The following is a 19941-nucleotide window of genomic DNA, read 5'->3' as shown; positions in this document are numbered from 1 at the left end:
TCTGTCTTTCTCTGTATGGCTTATTTCACTTAGCATCACACTCTCCAGTTCCATCCACGTTGCTACAAAAGGCCATATTTCATTCTTTCTCACTGCCACGTAGTATTCCATTGTGTATATAAACCACAATTTCTTTATCCATTCATCAGTTGATGGACATTTAGGCTCTTTCCATAATTTGGCTATTGTTGAGAGTGCTGCTATAAACATTGGGGTACAAGTGCCCCTATGCATCAGTACTCCTGTATCCCTTGGATAAATTCCTAGCAGTGCTACTGCTGGGTCATAGGGTAGGTCTATTTTTAATTTTCTGAGGAACCTCCACACTGCTTTCCAGAGCGGCTGCACCAATTTGCATTCCCACCAACAGTGCAAGAGGGTTCCTGTTTCTCCACATCCTCGCCAGCATCTATAGTCTCCTGATTTGTTCATTTTGGCCACTCTGACTGGCGTGAGGTGGTATCTGAGTGTGGTTTTGATTTGTATTTCCCTGATAAGGAGCGACGTTGAACATCTTTTCATGTGCCTGTTGGCCATCTGGATGTCTTCTTTAGAGAAGTGTCTATTCATGTTTTCTGCCCATTTCTTCACTGGGTTATTTGTTTTTCGGGTGTGGAGTTTGATGAGCTCTTTATAGATTTTGGATACTAGCCCTTTGTCCGATGTGTCATTTGCAAATATCTTTTCCCATTCTGTTGGTTGCCTTTTAGTTTTGTTGGTTGTTTCCTTTGCTGTGCAGAAGCTTTTTATCTTCATAAGGTCCCAGTAATTCACTTTTGCTTTTAATTCCCTTGCCTTTGGGGAAGTGTCGAGTAAGAGATTGCTACGGCTGAGGTCAGAGAGGTCTTTTCCTGCTTTCTCCTCTAAGGTTTTGATGGTTTCCTGTCTCACATTCAGGTCCTTTATCCATTTTGAGTTTATTTTTGTGAATGGTGTGAGAAAGTGGTCTAGTTTCAACCTTCTGCATGTTGCTGTCCAGTTCTCCCAGCACCATTTGTTAAAGAGACTGTCTTTTTTCCATTGGATGTTCTTTCCTGCTTTGTCAAAGATGAGTTCGCCATACGTTTGTGGGTCTAGTTCTGGGGTTTCTATTCTATTCCATTGGTCTATGTGTCTGTTTTTGTGCCAATACCATGCTGTCTTGATGATGACAGCTTTGTAGTAGAGGCTAAAGTCTGGGATTGTGATGCCTCCTGCTTTGGTCTTCTTCAAAATTACTTTGGCTATTCGGGGCCTTTTGTGGTTCCATATGAATTTTAGGATTGCTTATTCTAGTTTCGAGAAGAATGCTGGTGCAATTTTGATTGGGATTGCATTGAATGTGTAGATAGCTTTGGGTAGTATTGACATTTTGACAATATTTATTCTTCCAATCCATGAGCAGGGAATGTCTTTCCATTTCTTTATATCTTCTTCAATTACCTGCATAAGCTTTCTATAGTTTTCAGCATACAGATCTTTTACACCAAGTGTTTGCATTTTAGAGATGCCTAAGTCAATCAAATTAATCTCCCATAGTATTTCAGACAAGAGATTTATGGATAATTCTAAAGTTTTAAATAATAGAATAAGGAGTCTTTATACCCTTTTGATTTTGCCTCAGTCATCCCTAACCTAGGGCAAGGCTGAGTCTGGGTGAGAACAAATTCCTCAATTTCATTCCTTTATTACATGTATGGCAAATTAGTTTAACTCCATTCCAAGTCTCATCAATTGATAAGGATATCCCGTTTTGCTGTAGTGAAAAAAAACTTGTGCTGAACTCTGCGCTGAATACAGAAGATTGAATAAAGATTGATAACAGTGTCTGTTTTGGTTGTGGGTGCAAAAAGTACTGGTTCATATACAACAAGCAGATTTTCACAGCCATTGTAAACCTCACACCTCAGACATCTGAAAATGGAACTTTATTTCTATATCTTCATTTCTATAGTTCAATTTACTTTTGCTATTGAGCCCTCCATCTATCTGGCTGTATCTCAATTTGGACTTAACCCAATCCAATATTTTTTCAGTAAATTTTTATTTACAATTGAGCCTCATTCATTCATTTCCCACCTCTCATGGATATCATTGTTCCTTCCAAGTCCTGTTTCTAAATTCTCAGGACATACACAACTTGCCCCTGATGTCTTCAAAGACACAACAGGTTTTTGTTTGCTTGTTTGTTTGTTTTGTTTTTAGATTACTCTGTACTTTCATCTTTGCTGATTCAGTTTCTGACATCTGACCTTATTCCATTCATTTGTCACCATGGGTAAGGGCTAGGGCTTGACTATGAGATTGATGACTGGCCCACATGACTTCTTATACTGTGCAATGATGATCCAATGGTGATATCAGTGGGGGCCATCATGAGGGGGTTCCTGCCACAGCCCTTTGACATTAGTCTACTCTTTTCTCTCTATGAACCTGGCTTCTGTTCCTCTCACTCATGTATTTGAACAAGTCACTCTAGGCCCTTGAAAAACCTTTAATTTTTTTATGTTTTTTTTTTGTTCATTTATTTTTGAGAAAAAGAGAGACAGAGTGTGAGTGGGGGAGGTGCAGAGAAAGAGGGAGACACAGAATCTGAAGCAGGTTCCAGATTCTGAGCTGTCAGCACAGAGCCAGATGCAGGTCTCCAACTCACAAACTGCAAGATCATGACCTGAGCTGAAGTTGGATGCTTAACTGACTGAGCCCCTGGAAAACCTTCAAATTAACCTCCAGGAAAATACTGAGGGCAATATCAGGTCCTCTGCTGTCTAAATAAAATGCCACCATTTTCTATCACTCTTTTTAATTGTGAGAGCAAGAGAAGAACCACTACAGTCCTCATATTGGGATCAGGGCACACGTCCACTCTACTGTGAGATTCACAGACTTAAAGGACCTTGCAAGAGACTCTCTAGTGTTATTTAAATGTGCTCTATTGCTTTTGTTTCTTCTTCAACTCTTCCCTGGGTTATATGTGGATCCCAAGTGATGACTCTTAAGAGTTAAGAATTTGGTGTCTAACACACTGGAGTTTTAGCCTGAATTGTGTTTCCCCCTAATTTCATAAGTTGACATCCTAACCCCCTCATCTCAGAATGTGACTTATTTTGGGATAGGGCCTTTAAAGAGGTAATTAAGTTAAAATGATGTCATGATTCAGGTGGTCTCCAATCCAAGATGACTGGTGTTCTTACAGGAAGAGGAGGTTAAAACACAGATATACACTAGAGGTAAGAACTTGCGAAGATACAGATAGAAGATTGCAAGCCAAAAAGCATTTCCTCAGAAGATACCAACCCTGCCAATACCTTGGTCTCAAACTTCCAGCCTCCAGAATTATAAGAAAATAAATTTCCATTGCTTAAGCCACCCAGTCTGTAACACTTTGTATGGCAGCCCCAGAAAACGGATACAATATCTTTGATAATTTTGCTGGTGAGACCTGAAAAGTAAATGGTGCTTAATCCCCAAAATTTTAATTCACAGTATCTGCTTGCAACAAATCTTCCATTTTGGCAATGAAATCAGTTTTCAAAACCTGAGTGTTGCTGATTCACGGATTATCTCAGAAAATATAAAACTGTGAACTGGGGCGCCTGGGTGGCTCAGTCAGTTAGACATCCAACTTTTGATACTTGTTCATGTTATGGTCTCACAGTCGTGGGACTGAGCCCTGCGTTGGGCTCTACATTGAGCATGGAGCCTGCTTGGGATTCTCTCTTTCCCTCTCCCTCCATCCTTCCCCGGCTCAAAGACAAGGGAACACTGATTAAACTAAAGTCTCAAGTAGGAAAAGAATTACTGTTACCATGAGACCTTTGAGTATGTGACAGCTCTTTATTCTACCTTCTTCTAACACAGGTAAAGTCAAAGCTGAATATCCAGTTTCTCCTTAGTAAGATTTTACTTAACCTGACTTGAATTTAACTAAATTGCTTTACCATTTCTTTCTTTTTTTTTAATTTTTTTTTTTCAACGTTTTTTATTTATTTTTGGGACAGAGAGAGACAGAGCATGAACGGGGGAGGGGCAGAGAGAGAGGGAGACACAGAATCGGAAACAGGCTCCAGGCTCCGAGCCATCAGCCCAGAGCCTGACGCGGGGCTCGAACTCACGGACCGCGAGATCGTGACCTGGCTGAAGTCGGACGCTTAACCGACTGCGCCACCCAGGCGCCCCTTTACCATTTCTTTCTAACATTAACTAGAAGCCGACTCTCAGTTATAGACAACAAACTAATGGTTACCAGAGCAGAGGTAGGTGGGGTCATGGGTTAAAAACATGTATGTAGAGTATTAAAGAGTGCACTTGTTGTGCACAGCTGCTGGCCTACTGACCACTGGTCAACTTCTGCACTGGCACCTTTATGTCATACAAAGGGAATATAAATGCTATCTATGTATGATTATGTGCTCACAGTTTTTCCCTCTACAGGAGATTTCAGACAAGATCATTTTGCTCAAAAGAAAAACTGTGGGTGTTTCAGGGGCCCAAAGATTTCCCCCAGTATGTTCCTGATGAGTTTTAAAGGAACAAGGAGTCATGAGAAGAGATGAGGCTGGGGACTGTGAGGCTGAAGGTGCCTATGGGAATTCCCCGGTGCTGGGCTGGCCAAAGTGCCCCTGGCAAAAGGACTTCCACTGGGAGCTAACCTGTTGTGCCAGAATAGCAACTAAGGCCCAAAACCGAGGATGAAGTCTAACCCGTACATTCTAAAGAATGGTCAGGCACTGGCAATCCAGCCCTCTACCCATCAGGGCTTTGGGGGAATAGCTGGCACAAGCTCCACTACCACCGGCCACCATTCAAACCTCCTGCTTCCACTTTGCCATTTTTCCCTGGGCAGCATTTCCATCATCAGCCTCACAGAAAGAGGCAGCTGAGTCTTAGAGGATGACCCAAATTTTCTTGAGTTCCCTGGCTATAACGCCTTCATAATTTCCATCATCTAGTGAGCTAGTATTTACCTTTTATCATATATTTTTAATAAAGTTAAAGATGCCAGCCAATGTATACTAGGTTATCATGGTAACATAGAGGTAACTAGCATAAATCTGACCTATAATTCTGACTGATGGGAATTAATGACCTCATTTTATTTATTACTTATTTATTTGAGTGACCTCATTTTAAAGATGAGGAAACTGAAGTTCAAAGAGGTAAAGTGACTTGCCCAAAGTCACTAGCAGGTAAGAATAAACAGAATTCAAACTCAGAATTGACAAAATCTACATCCCAAGTGCCTACCCAAACAGCATGGGGAGAAATGCAAGCTGTCTGTGGCCACACCTTAACTTGTGTGAGGCTATCACCGAGAACAGCCATGACCTTCCCCCAGAGGCCCTGCTTGGCCTCTATTCCAGAAGAGTTATGAACCAGGTGACCAATGTTCTGATCAGGACATCAACATTTTTGTTCTCAATGTAAAGTATATTTCTTTGACTACACAATGAAATGGGTGTGCCTGGATAATCTGTTTCTCTGACAGCCGGACAGTGTTGGGATACATTATGGCCATGGTTACATTGGTAATGACTTGATGTCCTGAGAGGCTCTAGGCTTAATTCCCAAGCAACCATTCACAAGGAGAAGACAAACTTTTACCCCAGAGCTCTATTTAATTAGGCTGTAAGAAGCTACCCTTAGTGGTTAATTAGCATCAAAGTAAAGAATCCTGGAGGTTCACCAGTAAGATCTCCCCAGAGCCTCGTTAAGAAAGTTGTGATTGGATTTTGTCTCTCTGAGGGAACTTCTGCCATGACAGTGGCTCAGAAACTTTTCTGGCACAATGTCATTAGTGAGTTCTCCTGCTTTACCCTGGGCTCCTCTCAAAGGGCCACATTCTGCTTTGATTCCACAAAGGGAATTGAGGATGCCATAACTCTAAGGCTTTGCCTTCTCCCATCTGAGCTCAATCCTGTAAGGGCAGCTTTGGAGGAAGCTATTGAGTAACCGGTTTTAGAGGGAGACAACGTTTAAACCAGTTGTAGCCAGAACCTTTTCCCTTATATGCTTTGAAGAAATTTATCCTTTAGGCATAGAAATCAATTCTCCCATTCCTGTTGGTCTCCTAATTAAAAATCTTAGCAATAGTGTCTATCTACTTTATCTTAAGCAGTGGTTCTCAGCCTCCTCTGCACATATAGCATCACCTGGGGAGCTTTTAAAAAAAAGCCTGAAAGGGGTGCCTGGGTGGCTCAGTTGGTTAAGCATCCAACTTCCACTCAGATCATGATCACGCAGTTTGTGGGTTTGAGCCCCATGTCGGGCTCTGTGCTGACAGTTTGGAGCCTGCCTCAGATTCTGTGTCTCTCTCTGCCCCTCCCCAACTTGTGCTCTGTCTCTCTATCAAAAATAAATAAAATGTAAAAAAAGAAAAAGATTTTTTTAAAAGATCCTGATGCCCAGGACCACACCCCAGACCAATTAAACCTAAACCCCTGAGATGTAACCCAGGTATCAGTTTGAAAGCTCCCAGGTGATTCCAATAAACAGCCAAGCTTGAAAGCCACTGACCTCTTTAAGGGACTTGAGTTGGCTTGTGAAATTTGGTAGAGCCACTGTTGTTATTTTAAGGTTTGCCAAATTAATGATCTTCTTCCTCTGTCTCCTGGGTATGTTTTTAGCTATCATAAGGTATTTAAGGTTTTTATATGTCAATATTTGATGGAAAGAAGGCATTGTGTTAAAATATTTTAATTCTATTTTTCTCACCGTCCTTATTTCTTACCATTTTTTACTTTCTGAGGATACAGATACCACATGAATACAATCTACTTGTGAAATTCAAGTAGAAGCTATAATGTACAAACTGAAAAGCCCTCCTGAATTTCACCCACAAACTTGTTACATAGAGGACAATATGTTTACATATCCAAATATAAAGATTAAGAGCACTTGTGACCAGTACTGGCTGTTGTATGGAAGCGTTGAATCACTATTGTACACTTGAAACTAGTACATTAACTAACTGGAATTCAGCTAAGTTAGCTAACATTAACTAACCAGAATTTAAATAAAAACTTAAAAAAAAATTTTAAGACTCTTTAAGTAGAAAAAAATATATTAAGGGCATTGAAATCATACTGCATAAATATATTACCTTTGGACTTGACTTTTCATCTAACGAGATGTCTTGAGGGTGGTTTCAAGTCACTACTATCCATGATATACTATTGTTTTTAACTTGTTCATTTATTTAACTTATTCTTTTAATAGTTTATAATATGAAGCTACCATAATTTATTTAACCATTCCTCTATTCCTGGACATTTTAAAAGTTTCTATTTTCTCTTATATCTATTACAAACAATACTTCTATGAACACCTTGTGTTCAATATGAACACATATTGTTCAAATGCCTTATATACATAAAAGTGAAATTTGAGAGATATTGTCAAGTTGTTCTCCAAAATGGCTGTGTGCATTTCTGTGCCAGCCTGTAGTGCATGAAGCACCTTTCCCCTCACAAGTTCAACACCATAGAGTATCAACATCAACATCTTCTATGTTTACTAATATATTCATCAAAATAAATAATACTTTATTGTCTTTTATATGTTTATTGATCCTATTTCTTTCACTGTGAATTACCTGTTTATCTCCTTTTCTCATTTTCCTATTAAAGTATTAGCCAGAATGGACTTTTGTTATTTTTACTTTTTTTATTTTATTTTAGATAGAGAGAGTACACAGGTGGGGGAGAAGGGAAGAGGGAGGGAGGGAGGGAGGGAGGGAGAGAGAGAGAGAGAGAGAGAGAGAGAGAGAGAGAATCCCAAGCAGGTTCTATGCTCAGCAAGGTGCCCAGTGCCGGGCTCAATCCTATGAACCATGACATCATGACCTGAGCAAAAACCAAGAGTCAGACAGTCAACCAACTGAGCCACCCAAGTGCCCCAGCCAGAGTGCATTTAAATGCTGCAACATTAGGTTAATCCCCAAATCCCAATAGTTTCACATGGCAAAACTTTATTTCTTGCTCACATAATATGTCTGTTGCAGGTCACCAGGGCTGTTCTATGGATAGTGACTCAGAGAAAATCATGCTGATAGAGATCCACCATAGGTTATCAAAAACCTATGGCCTCCTTATCGGGGAAAGATAGAATGGAGAATTTCATGTGGTTTTCTGTTGCCTTAATCCATAAATAACACACATCACTTAAACTCATATTTCTTTGGACAGAAGTCCCCATGTGTTCACATCAAACTGCAAGGGGTGGGAAATGCAAGTTTTCATATGGAATATTTGGTAAACATCACTGCTCCTGTAAACATCCTGTAAACATCACAATTGGAATATTTGTCGTTTTCTTATTGATTTATTAGAGTCTTTTCTATCACATGAATACTAACCTTGTCTGATACATATATATACATCATCAGTATTTTCTCCAAATCCTTTGACTCTCTCTTAAAGTTTTTAATGTTTATTTTATTTTTGAGAGAGAAATACTGCGGTGAGCTGGGGAGGAGTAGAGAGAGAGAGGGAGACAGAATCTGAAGCAGGCTCCAGGCTCTGAGCTGTCAGCACAAAGCCCTATGCGGGACTCGAACTCACAAACCACAAAATCATGACCCGCGCTGAAGTTGGACACTTAACTGACTGAGCCACCCAGTCCCCCCCCCCTTTGACTCTCTTTTAACCCTGTCCATGACATCATTGGTCACACATATATTTTTGCTTTTATGTAGTCAAATCTGCCCATCTTTTTCCTTTACAGCTTCAAGGTTTATATCTTGCTGAGTAAGCGTTATTCCATCCACAAGATTATAAAAATATTCTCCTATAATTCCTTGTTACCATTTTAGGCATTTTTACTTTTTATATCTTCAAATCCTTCTAGATCTTATTTTCATAGGTGGTATAATATTGAGATCTAAATTTATTAAATTTATCTTTTACTTGAATATACGATTGTCTCACAGTTTTCTTTACTGCCCCATCCAAAAAGGCTAAATGTCTTTTTATTTTGGTCTATTTCTGGATTCTACTCTGCTCCATCAGCAGAGTAGAATATAGGATTTTATATTCCTATACAAATACTATGCTGCTTTAACTATCAAAGTTTTGTTGTGTGTTCTTCTGACTAGGAAGACAAACCCATCCTCACCATTTTGCTTTGTTTTCAAAATTATATTGTTTTGCACATTTTCTCTCATTAACATGTTTTATAGTAGACTTGACATATTCTATAAAGAATCCTTTTAGAATTTTGTGAGTCTATTGAATATATGTATTCATTAGGGAAATTGACATTTTTACTATATTATCTTCCCATCCAGAAATATGGATTACATCACCAATTGGTCACTCTCTATTACCTACTACTTACTTATGGGTCTTTGCTGTCAATTTTATTTGGGGAGAGATCATTCCTACTGACATAAATAAATAAATAAATAAAATACTCCTTCACTGTTCTGGAGGAGCCCCTGAGCCAGGATATTATCATTGCAGAGCATCAGATTGAGATAGCATGTGTTTTGTTACAAGTGTAAATGACTGTCTTCATTGGACGGTGGTATCTTGGGAGATAAATGATATTAGTTCCTCATAGGGTTGCTAAGTCTGGCAACCCTACAGTCCTCTGGTGTGCCCAGAAGTACACTTTTAGACTTGAATTTGGGAATATGAGAACATGGAAAAGGGGACTTTCCTCGGGGAAAGGTAAATGTGCCATAAGATTATGCTGCTGGAACAAGGAAAGAAAAGATCAGAAGAGTTCACAGCCAATGCACCTAGGGACAGTGAGATCGGCTATCTACTTTTATGGTTTTCTCTAGTGTTATCTCTTTGTGTTACCTTCAAGTCTTGTTAGAGTCTGTGACTACACAGCCTTGAGCATTGTGTGTCTTGAGAAATCATGGAAGAGGATCTCAATCACACCTTGCCCTGAAACAACCCAGAACAAGCAGCAGCAGCAGAAAGACAAGCTCACAGGAGGACCAGCAAGAACATTCTGTCTTGAGCATGGGGGCATGCCCAAGAAAACTGACATCTTTCCCTTTTTAAGTTTTTATTTTAATTCCAGTTAGTTAACATAATGTTGTATTGGTTTCAGGTGTACAATATAGTCATTCAACACTTCCATACAGCACCCTGTGAGAGGTGACTTTTCAAGGGACAAGCAATTCTCCCAAAGAACTAAGAACTTGTAAACACTCAGGTTTCAGGTTATATATGTTCCATCACCAAGATTCATGCAAAGCTCCCATTCCAGGCCAGATAGAACAGTGCAGCTCTCCTTCCCCTTAAAAAAAAAAATGAGTAAAATTGGCATCACTCCATGTTAATTCTGTATAATTATGTATCACAAACCACCTAGAAAACATGGGCTGTTACCCAGGGGAGACTTTGAAGGATGTACACCAGAGAAGTAACCAAATAATTACAAAGTTACTTATAATTTATACAAACCACTCTGGTCACCAGATGGGGTTGTGAGGGAAAGCTTCCAGTTGTCTGTTTGCCCTTCTCTCCACCCTTGTCCACCCTGCTCTGTGCTCCCTGAGGGGAGCTGTATCAAATCTTAGGCTGAGATCTGTATCTAAATATTCCTTTCAAAAAACTCAGTAATAATAAAATAAATACTCTAATAAAATAGGCCAAAGGCTTTAAAGGCACCTCCGCAGCAATGATATACAGATGGAAAATAAGTATACGAAACAATTCTCAGCATCACATGCCATCAGGGAAATGCAAAATAAAACCACACCGTGATACCACAACACATCTATTAGAATGGCCAAAGTCCAAAACACTGACAACACCAAACGCTGACAGAAATGTAGACAACAGGAATTCTCAACTGATAGGAGGGCAAAAGGTACAGACCATCTAGCAGTTTCTTACAAAACTAAACATATTCTTAACATATGATCCAGCAATCACACTCCTTTGTATTAAACTAAAGGAGCTGAAAACTTATATCCATATAAAACTCTACATATGGACGTTTAGAGTACCTTTATTCATAATTGCCAAACTTGGAACTACCAAGAATATTGCTACCGTCCTTCAGTACGTGAGTGGATAAAGAAACAGTGGTACATTTAGACAGTGAAATATTATTCAGTCCAAAAAAGAAATGAGCTCTCAAGTCTGGAAAACACATGGAGAAAACTTAAATGCATATTACTAAATGAAAGAAGCCAATCTGAAAAGGCTACAAGCTATCTGATTCCATTATATGACATTCTGGAAAAGGTAAAACTATGGAGACAGTAAAAAGATCAGTGCTTGCAGGACTCTGGTGGAGGGAGGAAGGAAGAGCTGGAACACCAAGGACTTTAGGGCCAGTGAAACTATGCTCTATGATACTATCCTGGTGTCAGTATACATTTGTCAAAACCTGTAGAATGTGCAACAGGAAGAGTAGACCCTAATGTAAACTGTGGATGAGCGATGATGTGTCACTGTAATTCATCAACTGTGAGAACTGTAGCCCTCTGCTGGGGATGCTGATATTTGGGGGGGGGGGGGGGGGTCTGTGCATGCGTGGGGCCCGCAGGTATGTGGGAACCCTCTGTACCAAGTGATCAACTTTGCTGCAAACCTGTAACTGCTCTTAAAAAATTAAGTCTATTAAAGGGAAAAAATAGAAAAAAAACAGAAAATATCTATCTAAAGGCATGATTGCTATGCATTTATAGATGAGGACATGTGGTTTAGTGAAACTAAGTAACTTGCCCAAATTCACCCACTCAGTAATTAGTGAAACTGGTGTTCAAAAACAAGAGACCTGGCTTAAAAATGAAGCAACAAAATGTTGAAGAAATGCAACAAAAACCTCTCTCTTACACACACACACACACACACACACACACACACAATGAGGCTCAAAAAGGTTAAGTATTGCAAAAGCTCACACAGGTTGTAAGAGGTAGAGCCAGCATCTGAATCTATTCCATCTGGCTCCAGAGCATGTATCTTAATCCCTTTCCCATAACACTACACCTGCACCTAGATACAGTCATGAGGCCATCATGTCAGAAGCCAACACCTCTCCTTCCAGGTAGGTGCAGATAAGCTTACACACAGACTTGCACAGGAGCACATGTATGCACAGAGAGTATGCATGTGTGCGTGAACACGTGTTCATGTATGTACTTCACATATATGCACATGGAACATCTCCACCCCTGTTCTGCAAGGCCCTAATTCCCTTCTCAGGTATATGAGGCTGCACCTCCAGAGGCCAGGTTCCCCAAGGCTCCTGCACACAGAGCTCAGTGAGGACATCAGTAATGTTCTCCTCTCCTGGGAAGCCCACAGGGCCAATCCCCACAGGGCTCTGACATGCACGGAGGACAGGCCCCTGGGTTCCAACGCCCACTGTAGGTAGAGAAAGGAGACAGCACGTTCCTGAAACCAGATCTGCATTTCCCCTCGCCTACTTCCTCACAGATTCAGAGCCTGACCTTAACCCCCTGGAAAACCCCCTAGCCTGATCAGGACCCTGAACCTCCTCTGTCAAGCCCACAGGTAGGCAGGCTGAGGGGTCCTTGGGAACAGAACCTGGGGTCAACATCTTCATATGATCTTCCTCTCTTTTCCTAATCCCATCTTCTCTCCTCCATCTCAAAGGCAGGAGACAAGTGAACGAGAAAACGAGGATAATGCAGGCGGTAAGAGCACACATTCTGAAGCTGGACTCCACACCCTCTAGCTGTGTGGACTTAGCCAAGTCACTTCAAGTGCTTCTACCTCACTTTCATTATCTGTAAAATGGGGGTACTGTAAAGACTAAATGACTTAATGTACATAAAATTCCTGGAACAGGGTCTGGCACACCTGAGCACTGTGTCACTGCTCGCTACTGTATGACCGTGACTGAGAGTATCCATGGGAAGGGGCTCGATGAAGTGGGTGTCTCCAGTAGGAGACATCGGGGTGAGGCACTGCCAGCCCAGCAGAGGGACACTACACTGGGTTTCAGCCAAAATCCCATTTGAAGCACTTCTGGTCGATCAGATGGATACCAAAGGTATGTTGAAACAGGCGGAAGACAATTATTCATAAAAAAGAACCCAGTGGGCATATTTCAAGTGTCCACTTGCCTTGGAATCTATAATTTAATGGCTGGGAATGGCTGGGTCAAGCTCCAATCTGACACTAGAGTGAAAATTGGGCATAAAGGAGCGATTTCAGAGAGCTGAAGAGAGAAGGACCATGCCTGGAAAGGGTTCTGTGGGATCCCTAAGCAGGACACATCTGTTTCAAGACAATATAATACAAAGTTAAATATGGAAGGAATTCCTCACTCCATCCCTACAATCTCACTTCAAAAGGCAACTACACACACATAAACACACACAACACAACAAACACAAATATAAAGGAGATTTATTTCTTTACAGAAAATGAGATTATTCTATATGCATTGTTCTGCAACTTGCTTTTATCACTTAATAAAATATCATGGACAGTAGTGTAACCTTGAAAATATAGCTTAGTAAGGAGTAGCTTCTGCTCTACCATCATACTGCCTGAATTAAAATCCCAGCTCAACCACTTACTAACTGGGGGATCTGGTAAGTTATGTCGCTAAATTCTATTTTTTTAATTTAAATTTTAGTTAACATACAATGCAATACTGGTTTCAGGAGTAGAATTCAGTGATTTATCACTTACATGGAACACATAATGCTTATCACAAGTGTCCTCCTTAATACTCATCACCCATCTAGCCCAATTGAAAATAATAATAATGGGTGCCTATCCAGGATTTGGGGAAAATAAAACCATAAAAGATATGCAAAGCCCTTACCTCAGGTTGGAATCGACAAGAGTACTAATAAATTGGCTAATATTAGCCATCTCATTTCTTTAGAAACCGTATGCTATTGAGGAATGAGAATGCACTGTTAATTGTTTTAATAATTTGTGGATATTTAGATTGTTTCATCTGTTGCTTGTTTTGTTTGTTCATATTTTTTATCTGGTATTATAAGCAGTGCTACAAAAATGTGCATATGTATCTTTGTGCTACACATATATGACTATTTTTAAAGGATGGATTTTTATGAGTGGAGTTGCTGGACAAAGAGATGTAGATTTTTGACTCTGATAGAGACTACCAAAAAGCCTAAACTGACTATCTTCTCATTATCAGTGTACATGAGGGTCATTTTCCCTTTAAATACTGCCAAAGAAATTTACTGACAATCTGATAAGTGAAAATCGTGTTTCAATCTAATTTACATTTTCTGAGAACCAACTAGGTTGGTATGTTTTCTTTGATAAATGTATTGTAGATATTTTCTTTAACTCAATAGTTAATATTTTAGATTTATTTATGATCTCTTTTTGTGTAATTTTCACATTTTTTAGTAGTTTTGTCATTCTTGCCTCTACATTTTTTTTTCTTATTTGGAATGGAATCCACATCTTAACACCATATAGATATGCTCTTTATTTTTGGATAATACTTCATGATTTGGGTTTTTTACTTCTAGTTTGTTCATTCATATGGATTTTCATATGGGTTAGAAATCTGGCTTTATTTTTTTTTTTTTTTTTTAATTTTTTTTTTCAACATTTTAAATTTATTTTTGGGACAGAGAGAGACAGAGCATGAACGGGGGAGGGGCAGAGAGAGAGGGAGACACAGAATCGGAAACAGGCTCCAGGCTCCGAGCCATCGGCCCAGAGCCTGACGCGGGGCTCGAACTCACGGACCGCGAGATCGTGACCTGGCTGAAGTCGGACGCTTAACCGACTGCGCCACCCAGGCGCCCCAATCTGGCTTTATTTTTTACAAAGGTTTAGCATGTCTATAGATGAATATTGATATACATGAATGAATACAGGCATACAGAATTCTTTATGTTGGTTCATTGATTGGTTTTTCTTTATGTGTACCATTCTCCTATTATTTTTCATTATTACCTACCTTGATTTTTCATGTTAAAAACTCTCATTATTCTAAGTTTTTCAGAATTATCTTATCTTTTCTAGGTCATTTATTCCTCTAGGTGAATCTTAGAATGACCTTCTCAAGTTCTATTAAAAATGCCCTTAGGGTGTTAATATAGGTGCACTAAAATTTTATTAATTTTAGAAGAATTGATTTTTTCCAGTTTTATGGATATATAATTGACATATAACATTGTGTAAGTTTAAGATGTACAACATGATGATATGATATACTTACATGTTGTGCAATGATTCCCGCAGTATGGTTAATTAACATGTCTATCACCTGACATAATGATCATTTCTGGTTCTTCTATGAGAACATTTGAGAAGTACTCTCTTAAATTGAATGGCAGTTAGGAGGGGCTGGGAGATGGGGAAATTGGGGAGACATTTAAGGGTACAAACTTGCAACCAGTAACTGAATAAATCCTGGAAATTTTTTTAATGTTTATTATTTTTTTTAAAGTTTACTTATCCATTCTGAGAGAGAGACAGAGAGTGTGAGTGGGGGAGGGGCAAAGAGAGGGAGAGAGAGAATTCCAAGCAGGCTCCACACTGTCAGCACAGAGCCTGACACAGGCCTTGCACTCAAAAACCACGAGTTTATGACCTGAGACAAAACCAAGAGTCAGACACTTAACTGACTGAGCCACCCAGGTGCCCAATGTTTATTTATTTTTGAGAAAGAGACTGAGCACAAGTGGGGGAGGGGCACAGAGAGAGGGAGACACAGAATCCAAAGCAGGCTACAGCCTCTGAGCTGTCAGCACAGAGCCCGACGCGAGGCTCAAACCCACAAACTGTGAGATCATTACCTGAGCCCAAGTCAGATGCTCACCCAACTGAGCCACCCAGGGGCCCCATTCCTGGAGATTTAACACACAGCAAAGACAATACTGAATTATATATAAACTTCACAGTTTCTAAGAGAGAGATCTTAATTTTTCCCATAACGAAAAAAAAAAATGATAATTATCTGGTGTGATAGAGGTGTTAGCTAATCTTATACTGGTAATCATATTGCAATAATTAAATGCATCAAATCAACACATTTTACAATTTAAGTTTACATGATGCTATATTTCAATTATATATTAATAAAATAAATAAATTAATATCTACTCTCTTAGCAAATATCAAGTATGTAATACAATATTGCTAACTTTTATCACCACGCTTTACATTACATTTACAGAACTTACAACTATAAGTTTGTACCTTTTGTTCAGCATGTCCCCATTTCTGCCATCTCCCAGATCCCGGTAACCACAATTCAACTCTTGGTTTCTATGAGTTTGTCTTTTTTAGACTCAGAAATAAAAAAAGAAGGGAATCTTGCCATTTGCAATAACATGGCTAGAACTTGTGGATATTATGCTAAATAGAAAGACTGTATGACAGCACTTATATGTGCAATCTCAGAATTGACATTTTTAAGTACTGAATCTTCCCTTTTTAGAAGTATAGTATCTCCATTTATTCATACATCCTTTTGTGTTCTGTTACACTTTCTTCAGATAGATTTTTCTCATTTCTTTTTACTTGTTTCTATCAGATTTATTCCCAAGTCTGTCTGTCTGCTGCCTGCCTGCCTTCCTTCCTTCCTTCCTTCCTTCCTTCCTTCCTTCCTTCCTTCCTCCCTCCCTCCCTCCCTTCCTTCCTTCCTTTGGAAGAAACAATGGTTTATTTTTTTTTTATTTAGTGATTCATCACTTACATATAATACCCTATGCTTATCATAACTAGTGCCCTCCTTAATACCCACCCCCCCACCCACTTCCCTTCATCAACCCTCAGCTTGTTCTCTATCACTAAGAGTCCTTATGGTTTGTTTCCCTCTCTCTTTTTTTTCCTTCCCATATGTTCATCTGTTTTGTTTCTTAAATTCCACATATGAATGAAATCACATGGTACTTATCTCTGACTGACTTATTTCACTTAGCATAATATACTCTAGCACCATGCACATCATTGCAAATAGCAAGATTTCATTCTTTTTGATGGCTGAGTAATATTCCAACAATTTGGTTTATTTTTTTTTAATGAAGTTACCAAGCTGCTGAATCTTAAGGTCTCAACAAATGTTGTACCTTATTATTTTCATTAAACAATAAGATCTTCTACTTTTATTATTCCTGGTTAATAGCAGTTTTGTTACTACAGCTGTTTCCATTTCCCAAACAGTCATCACAGACAGTTTAACATGGTGGCTACTGCTTTCAGGGAATTCTATCTGATGAATCCTCACCTCCATCACAATAGCTACTGGCAATCTTTCATCAAAAGTCCATCCATCAGGACTTCTCTATCATGGTTGGCCAAGTACTCCTGCTTTGGGTGCCAGGGCTTCATCCAGCTAAACATGATATTCCTGAAACCCCACGGATATTCCTTGTGTCATTTTTAAATATGTCTGAAAGCAACGCTCTAAACAGGTGGTCTCTTCAGGTTTTATTCCTCTTGTTGTGGGGTCTTTAACACAGCCCAAAAAGCAGGTTGCTGGAAATTTATTGTAGGTTCCAAGAAATTCCTTAAATTGTTTTATCTGATCAAATTCTTGTATTTGGTACTAGTATTGGGTACATATTCTTTTGGTATGTTTATCAGTCACCTTTTCTGATGTATGAGTTTCCTTTTTACTCTGGAAAGTTAGTTCTCCAACCTTCACCTGAGTGTCTCCAATAAGGCCTGGTTACTTACTGAAGCACAGGCTCTCACATCCTATACCAGTGCAAGGTTGGGGGGCTACATTGCCAGTCAAGTGTAGAGGCAGAGGATCTGGATCAGGGCAGGAACTTCAGGCACCGGATAGTTATACTTTCTTGCCATTGCCAATTGAAATTTGTCACTGCATTATATTTTTCTACTACAGGATAAATATTAATATTTGTATATGTATCTTGTATCTGACTACTTTGGTAAATCTTCACAGATTTAAAAGTTCTAATATGAGTCCCTAGGAGCTTTCTAGAGTGTCAGTCAAGTCAGTTAAAAATAATTACATATTCATATTTTAAATATTTGTGCCTAATTCATTAACTTTGCTTTTTCACTGGATTACACTGCCATCTGAAAATATACCTTTACCAGTGGAAACAGACACCATCCTTGCTTTGTCCTTCCCATAATTGGGGGGAATGAGACTCTTATATTCAAAGTTTTCTACTCTGGTAAAATTTAAATTTTAGAATAAGGGTTTCATAATTTTTTAGTCAGAATAATTAATATATATAAAGCCATCCTCTAGGTGAAAAAGGAAAAAAAAATCAAGGATGTTTCTTGACGAACTCAAGAAGAATCTTTTGAAAGATAATTAAGAAAACTCAGAGAAATTTGGCTAATAGAATTTCAAAACAAAAAAATATCCTAAAAACACAAGGGAAACTTTAGTTTCTCATTTATAAAGCAGCTTGAAATTTTCTTATTTTTCTCCTACTGGATTTTATTCCATTTTTTCTGGAAGGTCTTGAAGTAAATATTCTTTACAATCAAAACAAATACGAGTGAGCTTTTTACATGCTGGAGATTAGGGAAGAAGCTGACTTGATGAAATTGCCCTTCACATCTCTCCAACTGCTTCTCCACACCCTGTCCAGGAAGGCACAGACATGGAGACCAAGAACTACAGCAGTGACTCAGGCTTTATCCTCCTGGGCCTCTCTTCCAACCCTCAGCTACAGAAACCTCTCTTTGCCATCTTCCTCATCATGTACCTGGTCACCGTGCTGGGCAATGTACTCATCATCCTGGCCATCCACTCAGACCCCCGACTCCATACCCCCATGTACTTTTTCCTCAGCAACCTATCATTCATGGATATCTGCTTCACAACTGTCACTGTACCCAAGATGCTGGTGAATTTACTGTCAGAGACAAAGGCTATCTCCTTCCTGGGATGCCTGGTCCAGATGTATTTCTTCATAGCCTTTGCAAACACTGACAGTTACCTGCTGGCCTCCATGGCCATAGACCGGCTGGTAGCCATCTGCCACCCCTTCCATTACAATAGGGTTATGAACCCACGGCGCTGCCTCCTCATGCTGCTGGGTTCTTGCACCATCTCCCACCTGCACTCCCTGCTCCGTGTGCTACTCATGTCCCGCCTGTCCTTCTGTGCCTCCCATGTCATTAAGCACTTTTTTTGTGACACCCAGCCTGTGCTAAAGCTATCCTGCTCTGACACGTCCTCCAGCCAGATTGTGGTCATGACCGAGACCCTGGCTGTCATCGCGACCCCCTTTCTGTGCATTCTCTTCTCCTACCTGCGAATCATCGTCACCGTGCTCAGAATTCCCTCTGCAGCCGGTAAGTGGAAGGCCTTCTCTACCTGTAGCTCCCACCTCACTGTAGTGGCCTTGTTCTATGGGAGTGTCATCTATGTGTATTTCAGGCCCCTGTCCATGTACTCAGTGGTGAAGGACCGGGTAGCCACAGTCATGTACACAGTAGTGACACCCATGCTGAACCCCTTCATCTACAGCCTGAGGAACAAAGATATGAAGAGGGGTTTGAGGAAATTAAGGGACAGAATACACTCATAAAATGAAAAAATAGATGGAACAGTTTAAATGGGAGATGACCCAAGAAATGGTCACATCATCTTTCTTTACTACCCATTTTTCACATGACACTCAAAAAGGTCATAGAAGGTAGTGTTGAAAAGCAGTAAGAGCCCTGGCCTTAAAGCTAGAACACTTAGTTTCTATCAATAACATTGAACAAATATATGTGTAATCCCAGGACAAGTGCTGCTAGGAATCCACATTTCAGGAAAACCATTTTTGCCCCCTATAAAATTAAAGCTATCTTGAAGGGCAATAAAGCATCTCCAAATCCCTCCTCTATGGGCTTTACTTTGGCTAGTATTCAAGAAATTAAAAAGTCCTATTCATTTTGAGGATAAGAAATTACATGAATTTGGTGGGGAATTGGGAAAGACTTCTTGTGATAATGACCTAAGATCACACTTAAGATGTATTGATTTTGGCAGAGCAAAGTTCAATAGAGTAGGAAATGGACAGAGAGCATTTCAAATAGT

At 39.6% G+C, this 19941-nt stretch overlaps 2 protein-coding genes across 2 annotated transcripts; one reads left to right on the top strand and one right to left on the bottom strand.

The window, feature by feature from the left end:
* Nucleotides 1–17211: 17211 nt before the first annotated feature.
* On the bottom strand, nt 17212–18009 carry LOC131490954 (mitochondrial import inner membrane translocase subunit Tim9-like). The gene is made up of 3 exons (XM_058693352.1): nt 17965–18009; nt 17340–17472; nt 17212–17255 (listed from the first exon to the last, which is right to left on the bottom strand). Exons 1-3 carry the CDS (start codon nt 18007–18009, stop codon nt 17212–17214), a joined length of 222 nt encoding a protein of 73 aa, XP_058549335.1.
* Nucleotides 18010–18496: 487 nt separating this feature from the next.
* LOC131490826 (olfactory receptor 1L4) lies at nt 18497–19444 on the top strand. The gene has a single exon (XM_058693286.1). The coding sequence runs from the start codon at nt 18512–18514 to the stop codon at nt 19442–19444; it is 933 nt and encodes a 310-aa protein (XP_058549269.1). The 5' UTR covers nt 18497–18511.
* Nucleotides 19445–19941: the final 497 nt, after the last annotated feature.

This window comes from Neofelis nebulosa, chromosome 12 (assembly GCF_028018385.1).
Source record: "Neofelis nebulosa isolate mNeoNeb1 chromosome 12, mNeoNeb1.pri, whole genome shotgun sequence".
Lineage (NCBI taxonomy): Eukaryota > Metazoa > Chordata > Mammalia > Carnivora > Felidae > Neofelis > Neofelis nebulosa.
The sequence above is the reverse complement of the archived record's forward strand: the minus strand, read 5'-3'. Positions and strand labels throughout refer to the sequence as shown.